The following is a 22,866-nucleotide window of genomic DNA, read 5'->3' on the forward strand; positions in this document are numbered from 1 at the left end:
TTACATTAATTAATAGTTGGATTGGTGATTTTACTATTTCTATTCACTTCCAGAACAAAAATAATCTTTTTGAATGGAAATATACTTTAGTTTATGGTCCAGTCCTTTCTGCCAAACGTATCGATTTCTTAAACGAATTAGATAGGATTGCTACTTATGGCATCACAGCTTGGCTGTTGTGTGGTGATTTTAATCTTATTCGCACCAGAACTGAACGACTGGGCCCTTCTTTTAATCATGTTTTGAGTGCTCGATTTAATGCCCTTATCTCTAGACTTTCTCTTCTAGAATTGCCTCTTAGCGATCGCCGTTTTACTTGGGCTAGATCATTACATTCTTCATCTAAGGCATTGCTGGATCGTGTCTTTTGTTCACTTGATTGGGAATCCCAATTCCCCTCACATAAATTAACTTCCCTCCCAAGATTAATGTCTGATCATAATCCCATCATTTTACAAACTTCATCCTCTATTTTTCATGCTAAGAGTAATATTAAATTTGAGAAAATTTGGCTCAATCAAGCGGGTTTCACTGATTTACTGATTACATGGTGGAACTCCTTTACAATTCTGCCTGATATTGGTCGACAATGGCAACTTAAATTACAATTTTTGCGAAGGAAATTACGAGGTTGGCATTCTAATGTTATGGGAGCACAACGTAGGGCAAAACATACTTTGCTTTCTCAAATTGCAATCTTTGAGGAGCTAGATGAATCTAATAACCTTAGTCCTGTTGATTTAGATAATTGGAAGTCCTGTCAAACATCTCTTCATAAGATTTATATGGATGAAGACATGTATTGGCAACAAAGGGCTAGGTTAAAATGGTGTTTAGAAGGTGATTTAAATACTAAATTTTTCCATATTATAGCCTCTTCTCGCAAGAGAAGGAATTTTATTTATTCTTTGGAGATAGATGGTCATATGTGTTCTGATCCTTTGATACTCAAACAACATGTTTTAAATTTTTATAAATCTTTGCTTGGTACAACTACAACTAGAGATATTACTTTAGATCCTAATCTCTGGTCATCTTCTGAAAAACTGACTGCTTCTCAAGTATCCAACTTAGAATTACCTTTTACAATGGATGAAATACGCACAGTTGTCTTTGCCTGTAATCCCCACAAAGCCCCTGGCCCTGATGGGTTATCTTTCCAATTCTACCAATCTTTTTGGGATACAGTCAAAACAGATTTATTTAATCTTTTTCATGCCTTTCATTCTAATTCTCTTGTTTTGTCAAAACTCAACCTTGCTTCTATCTGTTTGATACCTAAAAAGGATGATCCAAAGTTAGTTTCAAATTATAGACCTATAAGTTTGATAAATTGCAGTTTTAAACTTATTACAAAGGCGCTTACTGAAAGGTTGTCTACTGTTATTTCATCTTTGATCGATCCTTCCCAGACAGCCTTTATTAAAGGCAAATTAATTACTGATAATATAGCCACTGCGCATGAGGTCCTTCACCAAGTTAGAAAGAGGCGTATCAAGGGCGTTCTTTTTAAGTTGGATTATGAGAAAGCTTTCGATAGAGTCAATTGGGATTTTTTAATAGAAATACTAAAAGCTAGGGGTTTTGGTCCTCAATTTATAAGTTGGATTCATGCTATTCTATTAAGTGGGAAATCATGTATAAATTTTAATGGAGATTTAGGTCCTTACTTTCAATGTAAAAGAGGGGTACGTCAGGGTGATCCCCTTTCTCCTCTTCTTTTTAATCTGGTGGCTGATGTCTTAAATAAATCATTACAAAAAATTCAATCAGCTGGTTTTATTCAAGGTTTAGGACAGTTTCCAACTATTGGTTCGGTTTTGAATCTGCAATTTGCAGATGACACCCTTATTTTTTTACAGGCTGATCCTCGAATGGTAGAAGCTTTAAAATTGCATTTGACTGCCTTTGAAAACCTCTCAGGCATGAAGATTAATTATGCCAAATCTGAAATGATTCCTTTAAACTTATCTGATAATGAAGGTTCTCTGCTAGCTGACATTTTTGGTTGCAAAATCTCTTCCCTTCCACTACTTTATCTTGGTATCCCATTGCATTATAAGAAGCCATCAATTGCTAATTGGCAAGTCATTATTGATAAAATTACTAATTGTATACAAGGATGGAAAGGAAAACTTCTATCGATCGGAGGGAGAGTTACTCTTTTAAATTCTGTTTTATCAGCAATACCTATCTATTGGTTATCTGTTTTTAAGATGCCTACGAAAATTAGGATGCGCATTGACAAGTTGAGGAAACGTTTTCTTTGGTATGGTGGAGATTCGGTAAGGAAAAAGTATTGTTTAGTTTCATGGGAAACTGTTTGTAAGAGTAAGAATCAAGGGGGATTAGGTGTTCTTGATTTATCAAGACTAAACCAATCTCTTTTGGCAAAATGGTGGGTGCGTTTTCAGGATCCCACAATAACAGGTCTTTGGAAATCCATAATTCTGTCAAAATATGGACATACAGGTTTTTCTTCTAATTGTTCGCCTTTTTGGAAAGATGTTCTTAAAGGATCTCATATTGTGGATTTAGGCTTTTTAAAACAATTAGGTAATGGAAATACAATTTTATTTTGGAAATATAGATGGATTTCAGATTTTCCTCTCTATCTATCTTATCCATATCTGTATTCCATTGCATGTGACCCTAACCTGTTAGTTATTGAGGCTTTTTTCTGATGGTTTTTTTAATATTCGATTTAATAGACAATTGACAGGTGTTCTATTAACTGAGTGGAATAACCTTTACTCTCAAGTTACTGTCTTCCATCCTGACCCTACTTCTTCTGATTCTCTTACATGGAGATGGTCAGTGGGTGGTACATTTTCTGTTCATTCTTACTACATATGGCTTGAATATGGGGGAATTATCAATACGGACTATGCTTCTATTTGGGCATCCAAATTACCCCTTAAAATAAAGGTTTTTCTTTGGCTGTTGAAAAGAAATAAAATTCTTACAAAAGAAAATCTTTTAAATAGAGGTTGGACTGGTGATACATCTTGTCCTTTTTGCGGTGATTTTGAGACTACTGATCATTTATTTGTTTCATGCTACTTTGCTTTTCAGATTTGGACATGGATTGCAGCTCATAATAACTTTATATTTACTGGGTCAGCTATGTCTGATATTTGGTTTTTAAATGCACCAATACCCTTCAAAGAGCCAATACTAATTGAACTTGTAAGAGGTGTGGTATTATGGACCCTTTGGTTAGAGAGAAACAAATTGTGTTTTCAAAATTCTCCTATTCCTTCTCTTCATAGTGTTGGGTCAAAAATAATCTCTTTGTGTACATTTTGGTGCTCATCTACTATTAATTCATTATTACCTTCCTTACATCTGATTTTGCCTATGAATACTACTTCTATGTCTTGTCAGGATTTGATAATACATGATATAGGCATGACTCATTCAGGGGTAGAGGAAGAGGTTATGGTAGAGGACGGGGCAATACAAGCTATTCAAGATCACAGAGAAGTAATCCATACACTTGGCACCGAGCTACTTCTAGCCTTGGAATGAGTTGATCGCTCATGTTTCTATATTGTCTTTTCTGTAATGTTGTTTGCATGTAGTTCGCTTTTGTTTTTGGAGCTATGATGCTTTAGATGTTATACGCTAGTTTGGTAGGCTGTTATTTTGTATGGCTAATCTTTCTCTATTCTAGAGATTGAAAAGGCACAAACCATATTAGTTTCAATGGAAACTGGTGGGTTTTCCCCACTTCTTCAAAAAAATAATAATTAACAATTATCTAATTAAGTAACAAACTTAAGTTACCAGAAATAAACAATACAAAAAAATTTGCCGTAAGGCGCGTACTAATTTGTGATTGTTTTTATATTGTTTTTGTATGATTTTTTTTGTTTTCTTATAATATGTTTCCGTTGCAACGCATGAGCACGATACTAATAAATCTATAGTATATACTGATGTGCGCTATAATACCATAGTATTAGAGGCGGAGGCATATATAGTGAACGGGGATCAATTGATCTCTCTTTTTTTTTATTAGTATTTATGTATGATTTTTTATATAATTTATAGTAAAAATGTCTTGATTATTGTAAAATTATTCTTTATTCTCATCATGAAATATTGTATGATTGGTCTCCATTCATGCTTAACCTTTGCAGTTTGAAAATCTAACCGCCCTTCATAGCATCATTATTTTGGCATTGATACAAATTTACCTAGTTTAATGATCTACATAATTTTGTATGAATTTTACGATGGTTACCCCCATCTGTCCATCATTCTCACATCTCATTTGTTTAACATATGTCCATCAAACTCCATTTGTTTAACATTATTAAAAACACTTATTTTCTTCTTCTTCAAATTATGTCGTCAATGATCCTAAATTGGATATGTTCACAAAAATACATGAAGCCGCATAAATATCTTTAATATGTCTAAGAAGTTAGAAAGCATGTTGCATTCAGCATTCTCATATTTGAAAAACTTCTTAGCTGTGACTTGTGTTTGTATATATGTAGAATTTTTTTTTTCTTTTGAAAAAAGAAGAAGAAGTGAATTTTGGAAAAGTAGACAAATCAAATTCAAAATAAATACAGAGTGAGGCTACGAGCCTATGATGCTTTGCAGTGCGCAAATCGGCCGTGCTATGAATTTGTTTATTTATTTTTAAAATTCAAATAATCAATCCAAATCACGTTCTTCATATAAAAATATATCTTAAACTAAATTTTATTTTTTTTAATAATTTTTTACCATCTTTTTTATAAATGTAGAATATTACGTGGTTTAAAAATTTTGGACCATTCAAAAAAAGTAAGTAGTGATTTTTTCTATATTTAAGAAAATCTAAAAAATGTATAAGATTTGACCTCCGAGTAAAAGACACAGTTACACGAATTATAGATTACTTCTAACCATAGAGATTATCATTATATCATTCCTCATCTATTTTTTTTATTAGAAAATCTCGGACATTGTAATATTTTTTAAATGTTATTATGGATTTAATCTACATTTCTCTGTTGAGAAACGAAAACTCGTACTACTTCACTAAGTTCACAATTTATCACCCCTCGTCTCTTAATAAACTTAAAACTAATTTCACAAAATGTAGATTGAATTAACATGAATTTTGTAATTAGGTAGTTGTTGAAAGGTCGTTGATGCTGGCCGCAATGATAACACAGTCGCCTTTTATTACTTTCTCATAAACTAATTTATGCGCGCGCGCGCGCATTACCAATTGAGCCTTGATTTACATGAATTAAACCCGAAATAATTTGCTAGTGCTAGTATGAACTATTTATAAATCAGCATTATCAGATTTAACACAGATTACATCAAAATAATACATTTTCTGACGTTTTTTTTTTAATAAAAATATCATTTGTATGGCCGTCGCATTGAACTTTTTCTAATATAACACAGCAATGGAGTTTAAGTTCACACAAATATAACACATAACGGATACTTCGACTGAGAAGGAAATCACCTTCTGTTAGTTGATTTTATTTACTGCACCTTTATTTTGATTTATCTTTCGTTTATTTCATTTGGAGACAGCTTAACTCAAGCATCCCATGTATCAGTTATTTCATTTTTACTGCTCTGAGACACACAATGACTTATGTAACAATTCATTAATCAATCAAACAGAGACCAAGATCTCTATTTTACTAAAAAAAAAATCTTCTTTCGCTCTTTTCACTTAGGTACCATACTTGGGGCACTGCCAAAGTAGGGCTGCACAAAAAATTCGTAGTCCGTGATTCGATTCGAGTTTGATTCGAAAAAGTTCATAAAAAATTCGATTTGAAATAGTTCGAAATTAATTCAAACCAAATTCAAACTGGACCTGATTCGTTCGAAATAGGTTTGCGAATTATTCTAGTTCGGAATTCAAAATAACGTGAACCGTTGATTTCTGCTGATGACTCATGTTCACTGATGATTTAAAAGTTAAAATATAAGGCCGTCCATCTATAAGTTATAACTCGTAAGTCGTAACCCTCGCTCTCAGTTCTAAAACCCTAGGCGACTTTCACCTCTCGCTTTCGGCGACTACGATCACTCTTCCTTGTCATAAAAAAGTTCGTAAAAAATTTAAAATTAAATTCATAAAAAAAATTGATTTGAAATTAATTTAAACCAAACTCAAGACTAAGTTTGATTCGTTTGCAGCCCTACTGCCAAGGAATAGTCGCTGGCTCTAATGTTATAGACTTATAGCTAAACTCCCTTACGTTCCGAGTCCCGGAAGCGTATCCTCTGCGAAGCCAATCGCTGTGGAGCTTTTAATTTGGTCCGTTCGTTTTGGATCGGACGGACCAGATCAGATCTTGCAAATTTTGAGAATATATATATATTTTTTTTGTAATTCGGACAAGATCTAATCTGATCCGTTCGATCCGAAACGAACGGACTAGATTAAAAACTCTGCAGCAATTGGCTCCACAGATGATACGCTTCCCCGAGTCCCACCGTATGAATGTGGACATACTTTGACTTCCCCTTGCTCGCTTCACCAAAAGTCTTAAGGCTGTTATAAACGCAGTTCAAACAAAAAGTCTTCTCCTCCTTCAATAACTCGCTCGCCAAAAAAAGGAAAACTTTTTCTAATATCTATTTAAAGTTCAAAATCCGGTTAAAAGATTTGTAATGCATATTTAAAGTTGAGAGACAAAAAACAAATTTCAAAAAAATTGAAAGCCTAATTTTTTTGAAATGCGAACTCTCAACTCATTAAATTAAAATTGACAATTAATATTATTTAAGATGAATCCGACCATCTTTTAAATTAAACTAACAAATGCTCTCGATGAGACTACATACCACCGATGCACTTGTGTTTGCTTTGTAAGCAACCTACTACAATTATCAATATAGACATGAAATATATGACACCAACATGTTTCCTGTTTGAAACTTTGTGTAAAAAAAAGAAAAGAAAAAAGAGTGAGTCTACACATCATGGATTGGTCTGTAATATGAATCAATATTTTTGTTCTCAAAATTATAACGATTGATTTGAATTGTTCAACATAATCCCCATGTGAATATGTACTTGCAGGCCATTTTTTTTTATTTTACTATTTTTTAAGATAGGTAGAAAATCACTTGATCTGAAAATTCTGGACCATCCAAAATAGTGATTTTCTATCTATTTTTTTAAAAAAATTAAAAAATATAAAATTCGGTATGCAAGTATATATTAATATGAAAATTATATTGAGCGGTTTGGATCCACCAATAAGATTTTAAAAATAAAAATACTGATCTGTATTACAGACTGAATGATGATATGCATAATATCATAGACTCACTCAAAAAAAAAATTATATATTGCGGAGCAATCCAAAAAAGATATGTTATTTAATAATAATAATAATAATAATATGACGTGAATACAAATAAGTAGACGGGGGACTGTGTGTTAGAGTGCTATCAACATCGTGATGCCACATATCATCCCGACATCCCCCGTTTCTTTGATTTGATTTTGATGCTAGTTGACTTCTTGAGTTGCGTTTCCATTTTGGCCTTTACAAAGTGCAGCAATTAGCAAGCATCAGATTTTGATTTCACATCAACTAATGTAACTCCCTGTTTTAGTTTGAATTCCATCAATTTATCATATATTTGCACGAATTTTAAAGAGGTATTCTGATCGGACGATCTGGATTCAAACTTAAAACAGTAAAATTATGGTGAGATAAGTAAATGTGGAGCAACAAGAGCTCTTAACATCAGATTTAATGTGCCCAAAGTTCAAGACAAAGAACATTATGAAAAAATATTTTGGTGAGAGTACATGAAAACTTAATTGGTGATATTAGTAGAGTCGGTGATGTTATCTCATAATTCATTTTTTTTTTCTATAAAGGGTTTCTCATAATTCATGTTGAGCAACAATTTCGCTCAATCACAACGAATCACTAGAGTCATGTTTAGTTGTGGAGTAAAGTTAATGAAAATTAAATTACTTACTCTACCTTATTCTTTAAAATTTATACCTTGTTTGATAGCTTAAGTTGTGGATTAAAATAATTCATATAAAGAAGTAAGTTGTTGGGAAATGAACGCATGTCTATGATAATAAATTTTACGGATGGAGTACGCATGGAGCAAGTTAATCCACCTCTCTTGTTCCGAATTAACTTATCTCTTACTCCATCTTACTCCTATTTTACTCCCCATTTAACTCATTAAACATAGAGTAAAGAGTTTACTCTACCTCTTATTCCAAAATCAAATATGACCTAGATTCTTCTGTTAATGGATATGTTGTGGAGGAGGGTTCAAATGCCTCCATCATGCCTCCATTTTTAAAAACTTAAATAACTCAAAATTTACAACTTAAACGTCAAAATAAAACCGTTAGATGTGATCTATATTATTTTCTCTATGTGCCTATAAAAAATTATCACATTTTGATTTTGCTTTTATATGAATCAATAAGTTAAAATCAACGTCTAGAAATTATCCACATTTGTATACATTTTTACAAGCTCAAAATGACAATCAAAACAAAGTTGAAATGCTATAATTTTTTACATGTGCATAGATAAAATGATATAGTTCATATCCAATGGTTTTTTTTTTTAATTTTAAGATTTCAATTTTGAGTTATTAAAGTTTTTAAAAATGAAAGCATGATGGAGGCACAAAAAATAGAGGCATTTGAACCCTCCTCTATGTTGTGTTCTACTTGCAACTTGCAAGCAACAATTCTGTTTGTATCTATATAAATTTTATGTTTATTTAATACAATTGGAGTTAATATTTTGACAAATTCACAAACATTATTTAGGATTGCAGGCGATTTCACGTGATAGATTTTTTGGAGAGAAAATTAGATCTTGATAGATTCTTATTCATGTTTAATATTTGGCGCGTTGTTCGAGTTTTACAACTAGATGAAATTTATTTAAAATTATAATGATTGCAAAAAAAATAACTATAAAAAGTAACATATTCTCTTGTAGTTATGATGCATATTCAAGAAAGAAAAAAAAAGTAAAGAAGAGAATAAATGTGGGTCTTATAAAAATATTTTGTTAATAAATTTAAAAGAAAGATATTTTGTTTGATTTTTTTTAAAAATAGTACAGTTTTTACGATATTTAAAAAAAATATATGTTTAGTGCTGCAAAGCAAAAGTGAACAGCAATATTAATTAAGTGGAATATAAAATTTTATATTTCTTATTCTTGAAAATACAATGATTGCTTTTTGCGATCGCAATCAATTCTTGTACCAACAATTGGGATACCGACATACAGACTGGTTTTAAAATTTGAAAACGCACCGATTTTACGCAACCACGTGTTTGTTAGTCTGAACACAGAATGGGTTGACCCGGGCAGCCGGCCGGGCTGCTATTTTTCCTGGACCGGACTGCAATGACGTCACTAGTTCATGGCACGCGTGTATGGAACTTTTTTTAAATACCCTATAAATTGGATAGGATAGGATAAAGGATGTTTTCATATTCAATTCAAAGATAACAATTATTTTAGAGTGAGTCTATGGTATTATACATATCACGGGTTGGTCCATGCTACGGTTCAATATTCGAGTTTTCAAAATTTTAATGGTCGATCCGAACGGTTCATCTTGTTCTCTATATTAATATGTGTTTGGAGACCAAATTTTACATTTTTTGAAATCTTTTTACTAATTTTTTAGATATTTAAAAAATCACTTGATCTGAAAATTCTGGACCATCCGAAAATAGTGATTTTCAATAAATCTAAAAAAATAATAAAAAAATTTCAAAAAATATAAAATTTGGTCTCCAAACACATATTAATATGGAGAACAAGATGAACCGTTCGGATCGACCATTAGGATTTTGAAAACTTGAATACTGAGCCGTAGCACGGGCCAAATCATAATATACATAGTAACATAGACTCACTCATTATTTTAACTTACAAGGAGGCAGCCTTGTAAGATGCCTCAGACAGGTAATTAATAACAGAGAGTTCAAAGCTTCACCCTCTAACAAGAGAGTAAACCTAAAACCAGCTAGCTAAACAACATTTATTATCTTTGAATATGAAAACTCACAAGGACACATCTTAAGTTCAGTTTTATGTTGGTAAAAACAGCAAAAAGGTCCGTTCCAAAGCATGGTAATATTTGGTTATTGTATTGATCAAAGTTAAGAAAAAAATTATATTTTAAATAAGTTGAATATTATCAATAATTATTTTTGTAACCAGAGACAGATTTAGCTTGAAATAATGGGTTCCATTGACCTCTATTTTAAAATAAAAAAATATGTATAATTTTATTTATAATTTTAAATTAAAATGTCATTACACTAAAATTGACTCCATTTTCCATAAAAAATATTGATCGATCCCTATAGTTTGAAAGTCTGGCTCCATCTCTGTTTGTACATAACCGAATCTTACAGTCAAGTAAATTTTGAACACCAGTTATTATTTTTTGCAAACTCTAAAATCTATATAATAAAAAAGAAAAATACTAGTAATCATATGAAAAATTTCTTATAAGAAAAATACAAACTCACCTGATGATATGACATAATGAAATTTTTTAACAATTTTTATACAGTATAGTTATACCATTAAACAATATTTACTATTAATCAATGCAGGATAATCACTGGGAAGGGAAAGGAAAAGAAAGAGGTTTGCTAATGTAACTGGAGCAAGACTTTCTATAGCAATTAAAAAAAAAAAAAATCAAACTGTGCATGGGAATTTTTTTTAAGTGATAAATAAAATGGTTAAAATAACGAGGTTTTCATTGACCGGTATAGGAGCCATGTGATCATGACTTCGTTTTCGTTATTATTATTATTTTTTAAAATAATAAGTTTTATTTGTTACTTTAATCTGCCCGTTCTGCAATAAATATATTAAAATTACAGGAATTATCAGCGAATTAATTCGATCGATCTTTGTAAAATTAGATGATCCAAACTGAAAAATACCAACTTTCATAGCAGATACGGATGCATGCCATCTTAAACAAACGCTTGACGCAGTACACTTGAAATAATATAAGACTTGGAAGGCTTTTATTTTTACCCTCTTGACTAATAAAAAAGTGAGCAGATGAACAACTATGTATGATGTGAGCTTCTGTTTTCATAATCAATCTGGAAGTGAACCTCTTAGTTCCTACCAGTACAAGATAATTTTAAATTGAAGTTAAAAAAAAATACATAGAGAAGAAATTTCGGGTTAAGATATAAACAGTGTTGTTTCGAATCTATGAACACGCGAATATAACTCTTGTGTTATGACACTAAAATAACATTGATAATATATTTACCGAAATTTCTACATGAATATTTCATTCAGATCCAATGCTGTTAGGGGCGGACCTAGAATTTTCATCAGGGGAGCAAAAAAATATCGAATCGGATTTAAACCCATTAACTAATTATGTACTCGATAAAAAATAATGCTTTAATTTATACTTTCCAATATTCTTATTTGTATTTTCTAATTCTCTAACATATAATTCTAATTATCAATCGTAATTAACAATAATAATTAAATATGCATCATATGTTTTAACCTGATATGAATTTTAAAACAGACCTATAATTTAAATAGATACCGATATGCATCATATGTTGGGCCTTATAATCAAAATCTAATGTGAGAGGCGATAGCCCAAGGAGAGGCCATGTATTACTTTTGCCTTATCTAAGCTATCTTTCAGTGCTAGGGTTAATTATGTGATGTGGGCTGAATCTTCAAAAAGAACTTGCACCAATAAATAGTGTCTTCACAATTTACTTCCCCCATAAAAAATTATTCGCGAAAACACCCTCAAGTATTTTCTCCATCCCACTTTTGGGCCTCGTCGATTGGTTTTCTCGTACCGATCTCTACCATACCGCTAGGCACTAGCCACGTCTCTTCACTCTCCTTTTTCTCTCTCGTTTTCGCTCCGCTTTCCTTTAATGGCGAGCCACGTCACGCCGGTCAGCTGCTCAGCGCTGCCCCCAGGTTCCAGTAATGGTGTGCGCAGAACCGTGGGCCCCAAATGTTTCTTCCGAGGTATTACTTCGATTGTCCTTTTTTTTTAATCGAAATTCCTCCGGAACTGGTGTGTAGGTTCCATTTCTACTTAATTTTAGTTCTAATTATTTGTATCCAAACAGCTACCTTTCAATTAGAACTTAATTTTTAACGAGCTTTTCACTAGTAACTTTGCTAAGAAACAATGTTTAACTATCAGCAGCAGGAACTACTAACCGGGTCAATTCGGTTCTGAAGAATTCACAAAGATTTTGGGGGAATTTATCAGTTTTTCCTAGAAATTTATCAAACTTCCGATGCAATGTTGCCTCGAATGGTTCTACAGATAACGGATTCGATCAATCTACAACAAATAGTGAGATATCAATGTCACCCTATATATGGCCAGATAAGAAGGTTTGTTATTTGTTCGTTTATATTATTATAATTTATAAGCTTATAGTAACTGGTTTTATTATGTTTGCAAAGAGAATAAGGTGTTTGTTTTATTCTATTTAATTTACCAGACATGCGCATCTGCATATAAGCAATTCGAGTCATTTCTATGAGATGTATAATTGATTACTCTAATGCTTGTCCCCCCTCCTTCAGAGACCACGTGTGTGTATTCTGGGTGGTGGATTCGGCGGGTTATACACTGCTCTAAGATTGGAATCTCTTTTCTGGCCTGATGATAGGAAACCTCAGGTATAGTTAGCTTTTTAGATAACATAATTTTTTTTTCGAATTAAAAGGAAAAATGCCTAATATTCTTTTGTAAATTCTTTTGGTAGAGCATGCTATTGGTTTTATCTTTCCATTTTGTCTTGTTTCATTATTTTACTAAATTATTGCATTATCAGACAATTGTATGTTGTTCTTGATCAATCTGCATCATCCCATAAGACTGTTTATTTTAAGTTTAGATACTTGTCATGATCCTTAAAACAAGATAAACTTGTGACCGCGTTGATTGGTTATGATTTTCTTTATATATGTTATTATAACCGCCCACATACTATTTGATATACAAATATATATCGTATTTACTACATTGAACCTTCTTCCAGGTTGTTTTGGTGGATCAATCTGATAGATTTGTTTTCAAGCCAATGTTGTATGAGCTACTGACAGGCGGTAGAGTACTTGAAATGCCTCTTTTTTCATACAATTTAGTTTATTAGTGTTGATTAGCTAATCAACCTTTCTATTCTTCCATTATTCTTTTGCAGAAGTAGATTCATGGGAAATAGCCCCGACATTTACAGAACTACTAAAGAATACAAGTGTACTATTTGTGAAAGACAGAGTGAAAATTTTACGCCCTTGTGACCATTTGTACCATGGACGAACAAACAATGGTACATTGAATTCTGCAGGAACAGTTGACCTTGAAAGTGGAACTTCTATTGAATATGATTGGTAATTATTTCTACAAACATCAAAAGCATTTATTCAATTATGTTTGCAAATTGAATTCTTGTTTATTTTTTTCTTGGCTGATGTTGCATTGTTTTGAGTGGGCAGCCAGGCTTGTTCTTGCATTAGGAACTGAACCGAAACTTGACGTTGTTCCCGGATCAGCGGAATATGCAATTCCTTTTTCGACCTTGGAAGATGCTCTTGTAAGTTGATTTCAGCAACTATGATTTTGTAATTTCATCTTTTGTAAGAGAAACCTTTTCTGACTAGGATGATTTCGTAATTTGATATTTGCAGAGAGTTGATAAAGAGTTGAAAAGGCTGGAGAGAGGGATTTCTGGTAACGGTTCACTACCTATAGGTGTGGCAATTGTAGGTTGTGGTTATTCCGGGGTTGAACTCGCTGCCACTATCTCCGAAAGATTGCAAAGCAATGGGAAAGTGCAAGCAATTAATGTTCAGATGACGATTTGCCCCAGTGCCCCTCCCGGAAATAGGGAAGCTGCTTTAAAAGTAAGAACCAATACTAGTTTATGAGATGGGCTATTTTACATGGGAATTAAAGCCTCTGTTTTAATTTGCGCACATATTTTGTGATTTTAAAGTGCACACCATCGATCCGAACCGTTCAACATGATCTCCATATTAAAATGTGCTTGGAGACCAAATTTTACAATTTTTTTGGAAATGTTTTTACTATTTTTGGATAGGTAGAAAATCAGAGTTTTTTTGGGAAAAACAGTGATTTTCTACCTATCTAAAAAAATAGTAAACAGTTTTCAAAAAATGTAAAATTTGGTCTCCAAGCACATTTTAATACGGAGATCATATTGAACGGTTCAGATCGACTGTTTGGACTTCAAAAACAGAGATTTGGGTGTGAATTAAAACCTCTGTTTTAATTCCTATATATTCCTAAGTTAGTGGTTAATTTTTTTTTTTTTAACATTTTAACCTTTGTGTACCAGGTTCTTGAATCTCGAAATATTGAACTTCTCTTGGGATACTTCGTTAGCTGTATAAAGGAGGTTGGCAGTGCTTCTGACGACGGTTCAATGATAAAACAAAAGAAATATATTTTGGAACTTCAACCTGCCCAGAGAGGACTTCAGAGGCAGTCATTGGAGGTAGACTTGGTGCTCTGGACAGTGGGGTCCACACCTTTGATCTCTCGGTTACAGCCTCCGGATCAACCTTTTGCAATTCCCTTGAATGGTCGGGGTCTAGTGGAGACAGAGGAGACATTACGCGTAAAGGGGCATTCTCGTACTTTTGCAATTGGTGACTCAGCTGCTCTTAGAGACCCATCTGGCAAACTTCTCCCTGCCACTGCTCAGGTTTTATTCTCTCTCTTCCGTCTTCTTTTAATTATTTGATGGGAGTTTTCCTTGATATGTTCATCCTTTTATTTATTATTAAGCAATGATAATTATTTTTGTTTGTTCAGGTTGCATTTCAGCAAGCTGATTTTGCAGGTTGGAATTTATGGGCAGCAATAAATGACCGTCCTCTTCTACCATTCAGGTTTGTTATTTAGACACTACCTTTTGTAATCCAATTGAATGGAAATTTTGATTTTGATAAAAGAAAAAAAGAAAACCAAATTCATTGGTTTGTGTTTCAGGTTCCAGAATTTAGGTGAGATGATGGTACTTGGGAAGAATGATGCTGCAGTAACACCAAGTTTTATCGAGGGTTTCACCTTAGATGGCCCCATTGGACATGCTGGTAATTCATTTATTCTGATTTTTGTCATTCTTTATTATTTAAACAATTTCCCCATTTCTATTTTTTTATTTCTCATTTCTGTTTTTTATTTCAGCAAGGAAATTTGCATACCTACTGAGATTACCTACAGACGAACACCGTGTAAAGGTTGGAATCAGCTGGTTTACAAAGACTGCTATTGATTCTGCTGCCTCTTTGCAAAGCTCCATAACAAGTCTTCTCTCTGGAAATTAAATCAATATTTTTAGATCCTATTATGAGCATAACACTCTTTGGGTTTTCATTATTTTTGTTTTATGTCTACCTGACCGGAGTGCAGATATACCGGTACCTATGTAACATCTCCATAAACAGTTGGTGCAATTTTTTTTGTTTATTACATGCTTGATGTCCAATTACACTTTATTGTATGTAGCACAGAACGTTATTATCTGTCAATTTTTCTGAGGCTAAAGCAAGAAAATATATATTTAAATTGTTTGGTATGGTAATCATTCCAATAAAGTCAGCAGACAGCAAAGTGCGTTATAGATCATTCAGTATAAATCGCTATAATTTGAATAACGCAAGTTTTAGGCTACGGATAGTGTTGCGTCGAACTTATTTTCTGTACTTACAAAGCACAGTTAAGACTTAAGCTGGTGGTGCTCGGTGCTTTGCTTCATCCAATAATCCTTTCCACCGTGCTTATCATAGCCACTTCACATGGAAACCATTCATACTTAAATCTCATGTGCTTCACAAATTTGGTCTTCATAATTGTGCTCATTCAAATCTTTTATATTACTTGCCAAAATATCGGGGAAGTAATTAAATAACCAGCATCCATGGCCAAGGAGAAGTCAGTAAACAACCAACCTGACAGGCGCGTCTGGATCTTAGTGGTTACCAATTCTTCAATAAAATTATTTTCTTTTTGCTGTTATATTTAAATTTAAAAAAAAAATATGCAGAAAATAACAACTTTCAGCTGTAAATGTACCTATTGCAAATTGCCATTCTGCACCAAATTAAGCTTCTGAAAAGAACACATATCCAACTAACATAACAAAACATTCCTTTAGAAAAAACAGCAATGATTAATTGCTTAAATATAAGCTCTCCAATTTTACCAGGTTCAAATACGCAATATCATGCACAAAGAGAGAACAACAGTAATTGCTCAATTGCTGATCAATCATTCTTCCTAGAGATGCAATGATCATTTCAGAATTAATTGAAAATAGAGAAAATGCACAACTTAACCACCTTTCACTCCTTTAGGAAAGCAATTACACGCTCCTGCAGCTCAGTAGTTTTCTCACATGTTGGCTTCATAACATGGAATCCATGCCCTTCTCCGATCGACTCAAACAGCTCAGCCATGCCATCCCACTCACTCTCGTTCAAGTTATCGCAGTACCAAACCCCTCTATCCCTCAGAAAATCTTGCTCCGCCACACACACCAACACCCTCTTACACACCAAATTTTCACACTCAGTGCATCCTCTGCAAATGGATTTGATACCGGGTCGTCCAGCCCGGATGTGCCCGGGTACACAAAGTGCCACACCTCCACATTTTTTGCCCATTGTGCGTCAGGAAGCTCCACCTCAGACCTGATCCGCTCTTTGCCCGAAAAATAAGAATGAATCAGAATCATCCCCTTGACAACCACACTGGGCTTGAGCCCCTCAAATCCGGCACGTAATACGATAGTGTGACCCATGTTGCCACTGGCACTGCAACCTGCCAAGAACACACGGCCAAAATCGGCATGATCGACCAACCACGGCTCGGGACCACTGCCATTGGCATGTGATATTACCCACTTGAAAGCTGCCATTGAGTCATCATAACCTATCGGCAGGGGATACTCTGGTGCCAGGCGGTAATCCACCGAGACAGCTATGATATTGGCATTGGCCACTAAACGATTGAGGTAGTTGTTCAATGAATCGGCGGCAGATCCGATCATGAATGCTCCACCATGGTAGTAAACCACGATAGGCAGCTTGTGATTTGAAGGGTTTGTGAGCTTGGGGAGGTAGAGCCGGACCCACAGACCAGTGGAAGAGTCGATCACCACATCCTTCGAGGTGACACCAGTCGCCGGGTTGACTGATGCAGGGATGGTTTGGCGGGAGAAGCGCTCGATGCGGCCACTCTTGTAAACCATAATAAGGGGATAGAATTCGAATTGAATTTCGTTGTCAGGACTCAGGATCCATTACTGGAAGAATGAAAGAAAACTGGTGTATTGAAAAAACAGAGGAGGTATATATTGGATTGAAAGAGGAGAATTTTTTATTTATAAAAAAATTAAAAAAAATTTGAGAGGAAAAGAAAGAGTATCTCTATTTTTTTATGCATTGAAGGATTGGTCATCTAAACTTTGAATCTGTAAAATTTTTACCTATTATAATTTGTTAGTATTTGCATGATACATGATTTAGGATTTAGGTATTATTAGTTAGGAACATCAAAATTATGGTTTTAAAAATATCAGGCATGGTTCAAAAATACCAGATCTAGTTCTTTTGTCTTTCAAACGCTAAAATTATGGCTTTAAAATATCTGACTTGGTACAGAAACACCGAACCTAGTTATTTTGTCTTCCAAACACACAATTTTTTTTTTAAAATACCAGGCATGGTTTAGAAACAGCAGACCTAGTTCTTTTGCCTTCCAAACACCAAAATTATGATTTCAGAAATACCAGGAATGGTTTGGAAACACTGGACCTAGTTCTTTTGTCTTCTAAACATCAAAATTATGGTTTTAGACATGCCAAGCATGGATTTAATTTAGATTTTAATTAGTATAGGCTTTTGGCAAGATCCAGACAACCTCAACTATTTCAGGCAGAGAGTTCTCCCAAATTTAAGTGGCCAAGGAGTCTTTAACCAGAACTGTGTAGCATACATACAGCGCCAAAAGAGATGGTCCCTCAACTCAATGACGCCGTAAGCACACAATACACATTCATTCAGTATATTGCAACCTCTTCTAATCAGTACCTGTCTCGTGAGCAGATTGTCCTGCAACAATACCCAAACAAAAATTCTAACCATCGTAAGTGCTTTTATACTTCCGATGCTCTCCTGATAGAGGAATGTCACCCCTCCGTGGTGCATAATCTGATAAGCCGATCATGTTGTGAACCTCCCCGATGAGGCCCATCGCCAACTATGACACTGGCACTGCTGGTCATACTGTATTGCTGCCATGCAGAACGGTTTCAATGCTGTCAATGATCTGAGAAGGAAAGACAGATCGTTCGTGTCAGTGACATGGGAGATTTGCTGTATACAGTACAAAGTTTGCAGAGCGCCTGACCAAGTTGATGTTCGATCATTCTGAATAACCCAAGCCACTTGATCAATAATGCATTATTCTGAGTCGCACGTCCTGTTCCAATCCAGTAAACAATTTTATAGGCTTGCAGATATCATTACCTCTCCAGAGGAAATTGCGTCCTAGTCTGTCAGTTCGAACTTCGAAGGGGTATGGAGTAAACAATTAATATATCTTTAAGGATCCTCATAAAAATTCCTGCCGCAAAAAACTCCGCACAAATTGTCAAAAGAATCATGGGGGACCGCTCAGTCATTAATAAGCGTTTCGTAAACTGTTAATATTTAACTTAAAGCATCAAAATATTTATCTTGAATTTGCAAAATATTAATCCCTATGCAATGATATCTATTTATGAAAGAATAAATCAATCTATCAATTGTCTCTGCACAAATTTTTTTTTTTTAATCATCCCCGCACAACTGAGGACCATTAAATAAACAATCCCCTTATAAATACTTGTAAGTTATCCCCGCACAACTGGAGACCATTAAATAAACAATCTCCTCACCCAATGATAAATACTTCTCAGACATAATGATAAATATTTTATGTTACATGAATAAATACTTTATGTTACATGGATAAATACTTCTCAAATATAATTGCAACTTTCAGTAAAACATCAATAATAAATACTTCTCAGACATAATGATAAATATTTTATGTTACATGGATAAATATTTTATGTTATATGGATAAATATTTCTTAGATATAACTGCAACTTTTAGTAAAACATCAATGATAAATACTTCTCAACCATAATGATAAATACTTTATGTTACATGGATAAATACTTCTCAGACATAATTGCAATTTTCAATAAAACATATGTACGTTAAAGACAATGATAAATACTTGTCAGAAACAATGATAAATACTTTCTTGGACTTTGTTCTTGAACTTGTTAATAAGTAATGTTTAATCAAATCAAAGTATCCTTATGTCAGAGACAATGATAAATACTTCTTAGACATTGTGATAAATACTTGTCGGCAATAATGATAAATATTTTTTTGAACATCAATAAAGAAATAAACATTTATTAGCAGGAATTGTTATTAAAGAAAAGTATAATTAATGCAGAGATTGTTATTTTAGGACAGTATAATTAATGCGGGAATTGTTATTAAATGACAGTATAATTTAATGCGGAGATAGATGAAAATTATGAGCAAAATAATTGGGGGGGATTAATGACAGTTAAGGAAAAAAATGAGAGAGAGAATGTGGGGATAAATGGGAGAACAGGGGTGAGGGGATTTGTATAATTATTCATATCGCTTGGATCCTGATAACAATCTCCGCAGTCTCAACCCCACAAAAAACCATGCACAAACTGCCAAAAAAGTCATGGGGCATCAAAGTATTTATCTTGAATTTGCAAAGTATTAATCCATATACAATGATCTCTATTTATGACCGAATAAATCAATCTATCAATTGTCCCCGCACAAAATTTTCTTTTTTTTTGAATTGTCCCCGCACAACTAGGGATCATTAAATAAACAATCTCCTCATAAATACTTATCAGTTATCCCTGCACAAAATTTCTTTTTTCTTTTTGGATTATCCCCATACAACTGGAGACCATTAAATAAACAATCCCCTCACCCAATGATAAATACTTTATGCTACATAGATAAATACTTTATGTTACGGGGATAAATACTTCATAGACATAGCTGCAATTTTTAGTAAAACATCAATGATAAATACTTCTCAAGTATAATGATAAATACTTCTCAAGTATAATGATAAATACTTTATGCTACATGGATAAATAATTTATGTTACATGGATAAATACTTCTCAGACATAACTGCAACTTTTAGTAAAACATCAATGATAAATACTTCTCAAGCATAATGATAAATATTTTATGTTACATAAATAAGTACTTTATGTTACATGGATAAATAATTCTCAGACATAATTGCAACTTTTAGTAAAACATCAATAATAAATAATTCTCAAACATAATGATAAATATTTTATGTTACATGGATAAATATTTTATGTTACATGGATAAATACTTCACAGACATAACTGCAACTTTTAGTAAAACATCAATGATAAATATTTTATGTTATATGGATAAGTACTTTATGTTACATGCATAAATATTTTATGTTAGCGGGAATTGTTATTAAAGGAAAGTATAATTAATGCAAGGATTGTTATTTTAGGACAATATAATTAATGAGGAGATTGTTATTAGAGGACAGCATAATTAATGCAGTGATTGTTATTAAATGACAGTCTAATTTAATGCAGGGATAAATGAAAATTATTAGCGGAATAAATAGGAGGATAGAGGCTGTTAAGGAAGTTAATATTAAGGAGAGATAGTGTGGGGAAAAAGGGGAGACAGGGGTGAGGGGTGAGGGGTGAGGAGATTAGTATAATTATTCTTATTAGGTGGACTGCTAGGGATGTCAAGAAGTAAAGATTTGGTTTGACAAAAAAAGGTTTAAGAGAGACAGTTATACCAACCAAAAGTAAGTAACAATGAGCACTTAAGGCAGAATTAATATAATATATTCGAATTCCTTTTCCAAAAGAAAAGAAAGAAAAAAAGCACATGTACCTGGCCTTTATTCCAAAAAAAAAAAAAAGTATCGGACCATGAAATGTTAAAGAAAATGCCTTGCTTAAATATAAGCTCTCCAATATTACAGGTTGTAAACTTGTAAAACGCAATATCATGCACAAATCATTCTTCCTAGAGATGCAACTGTTCATTTCAGAATTAATTGGAAAATAGAAAAAATGCACAAATGGACAACTAAACCACCATTCACTTATTTAGGAAAGCAATTACACGCTCCTGCAGCTCAGCAGTTTTCTCACATGTTGGCTTCATAACATGGAATGCATGTCCTTCTCCTACTGACTCGAACAGCTCGGCCTCACCATCCCATTCACTCTCCTTCAACTTCTCACAGTACCAAACCCCTCTATCCCTCAGAAAATCGTGCTCCGCCACACACACCAACACCCTCTTACACACCATATTTTTCAAACTCGGTGCACCCTCTGCAAATGGGTTTGATACCGGTTCGTCCAGCCCGGATGTGCCCGGGTACACAAAGTGCCACACCTCCACGGTTTTTTCCCATTGTTCGTCAGGAAGGCCTACCTCAGATCCGATCCGTTCTTTGCCCGAAAAATAAGGATGAATCAGAACCATCCCCTTAACAACCACACCGGGATCAATCCCATCTAATCCGGCACGCAATGCAACAGTGTGAGCCATGTTGCCACCGGCACTGCAACCTGTCAAGAACACACGGCCAAAATCGGCATGATCGACCAACCACGGCTCAGGACCACTTCCACTGGCATGTGATATTACCCACTTGAAACCTGCAATTGAGTCATCGTAACCTATTGGCAGAGGATGCTCTGGCGCGAGGCGGTAATCCACTGAGACAGCTATGATATTGGCATCGGCCACTAAATGGTTGAGGTATTTATGGCTGAATGGATCAGCAGCCGATCCGATCATGAAAGCTCCGCCATGGTAGTAAACCACGACGGGCAGCTTGTTCTCTGAAGGAGTTGTGAGCTTGGGAAGGTATAGCCGGACCCACAGACCAGTGGAAGAGTCGATCACCACATCCTTCGAGGTGACGCCGGTTTCCTGGTCGACTGAGGCGGGGAGGGTTTGGCTGGCAAAGCGCTCGATGCGGCCACTCTTGTAAACTCTAATAACAGGAAAGAATTCGAATTCAATTTCTTTGTCAGGATCCATTAATAGAAGAATGACAGAAAGCTGGTGTATTGAGAAAACAGAGGAGGTATATAATGGATTGTGGTTGGGAAGAGTATGGAGTTGGTTGAATGGCTATGATCAGAAGATGTGTCTATAGACAAATGAAATGGGAATTGTTTGGCAAAGTAGGTGCATGATTAGGTGACGGGATTTTATCACGGATCGCTTTACGTTAGGGGATGCTTCTTTTTTTTTTAATTAAAGCAAAAGAAAAGAACTATAGCTCCTCCAGTCCGTTCGTTTGGAAAGATATAACCACCGCAATTCCGCAAAAAGCACTTGGCCTTTTATTTTATTTTTATTTGTGTGTGTGTGAGAGAGAGAGAGAGATATACCAGAAGGTCGCAATAATGACGCCACAACGAATCGGAAAGCTTCTAGAAACCCAAAAGATGAATTGGACGGGCCTTCTCGGTTTCGAAGGTCGGAACAGACCCCACAGAGGAAACTACGACATCTCAAAGTTATGGGCTTAAGGCCCGGCTAAAATAGAATAAATTAAGCAATATAGCATTGGGTAGTGAGATCAAGGCATCAAACTGCAGATTTTTTTTAGAATTTAAAAAAAATTCAAATCTTGATTTTTTTTTTTTAAAATAG

At 34.2% G+C, this 22,866-nt stretch overlaps 1 protein-coding gene and 2 pseudogenes across 3 annotated transcripts; 1 reads left to right on the top strand and 2 right to left on the bottom strand.

Moving 5' to 3' along the window:
* The first annotated feature begins 11,839 nt into the window (after window positions 1-11,839).
* NDC1 (NAD(P)H dehydrogenase C1) lies at window positions 11,840-15,662 on the top strand. 2 transcript variants are annotated; one of them, XM_078301234.1, is made up of 11 exons: window positions 11,840-12,038; window positions 12,220-12,416; window positions 12,612-12,707; window positions 13,070-13,136; window positions 13,232-13,421; window positions 13,531-13,624; window positions 13,719-13,934; window positions 14,390-14,758; window positions 14,869-14,945; window positions 15,046-15,149; window positions 15,244-15,662. In XM_078301234.1, the coding sequence occupies exons 1-11, from the start codon at window positions 11,942-11,944 to the stop codon at window positions 15,381-15,383; spliced, it is 1,647 nt and encodes a 548-aa protein (XP_078157360.1). In that variant the 5' UTR covers window positions 11,840-11,941; the 3' UTR covers window positions 15,384-15,662. The 2 variants fall into 2 exon arrangements, with proteins under 2 accessions (XP_078157360.1, XP_078157361.1); XM_078301235.1 differs by having other exon boundaries at window positions 12,223-12,416.
* A 608-nt stretch (window positions 15,663-16,270) lies between these two features.
* On the bottom strand, window positions 16,271-17,424 carry LOC144553136 (tuliposide A-converting enzyme 1, chloroplastic pseudogene; annotated as a pseudogene).
* Window positions 17,425-21,127: 3,703 nt separating this feature from the next.
* On the bottom strand, window positions 21,128-22,464 carry LOC144553139 (tuliposide A-converting enzyme 1, chloroplastic pseudogene; annotated as a pseudogene). The gene has a single exon (XR_013511327.1). The product of XR_013511327.1 is annotated as a tuliposide A-converting enzyme 1, chloroplastic pseudogene (transcript).
* Between the last annotated feature and the right edge of the window lie 402 nt (window positions 22,465-22,866).

The sequence above is a fragment of the Carex rostrata genome, chromosome 4, assembly GCF_964058835.1.
Source record: "Carex rostrata chromosome 4, lpCarRost1.2, whole genome shotgun sequence".
Classification (NCBI taxonomy): Eukaryota; Viridiplantae; Streptophyta; class Magnoliopsida; order Poales; family Cyperaceae; genus Carex; species Carex rostrata.

Excerpts from the sequence above, each read along its gene's own strand:
- NDC1 (XM_078301234.1), top strand. The coding sequence starts at position 11,942 with ATGGCGAGCCACGTCACGCCGGTCAGCTGCTCAGCGCTGCCCCCAGGT. Across the intron at positions 13,137-13,231 it reads GTATGAGCTACTGACAGGCG|AAGTAGATTCATGGGAAATA; the intron begins GTAGAGTACTTG and ends ATTCTTTTGCAG. Across the intron at positions 15,150-15,243 it reads TGGCCCCATTGGACATGCTG|CAAGGAAATTTGCATACCTA; the intron begins GTAATTCATTTA and ends TTTTTATTTCAG.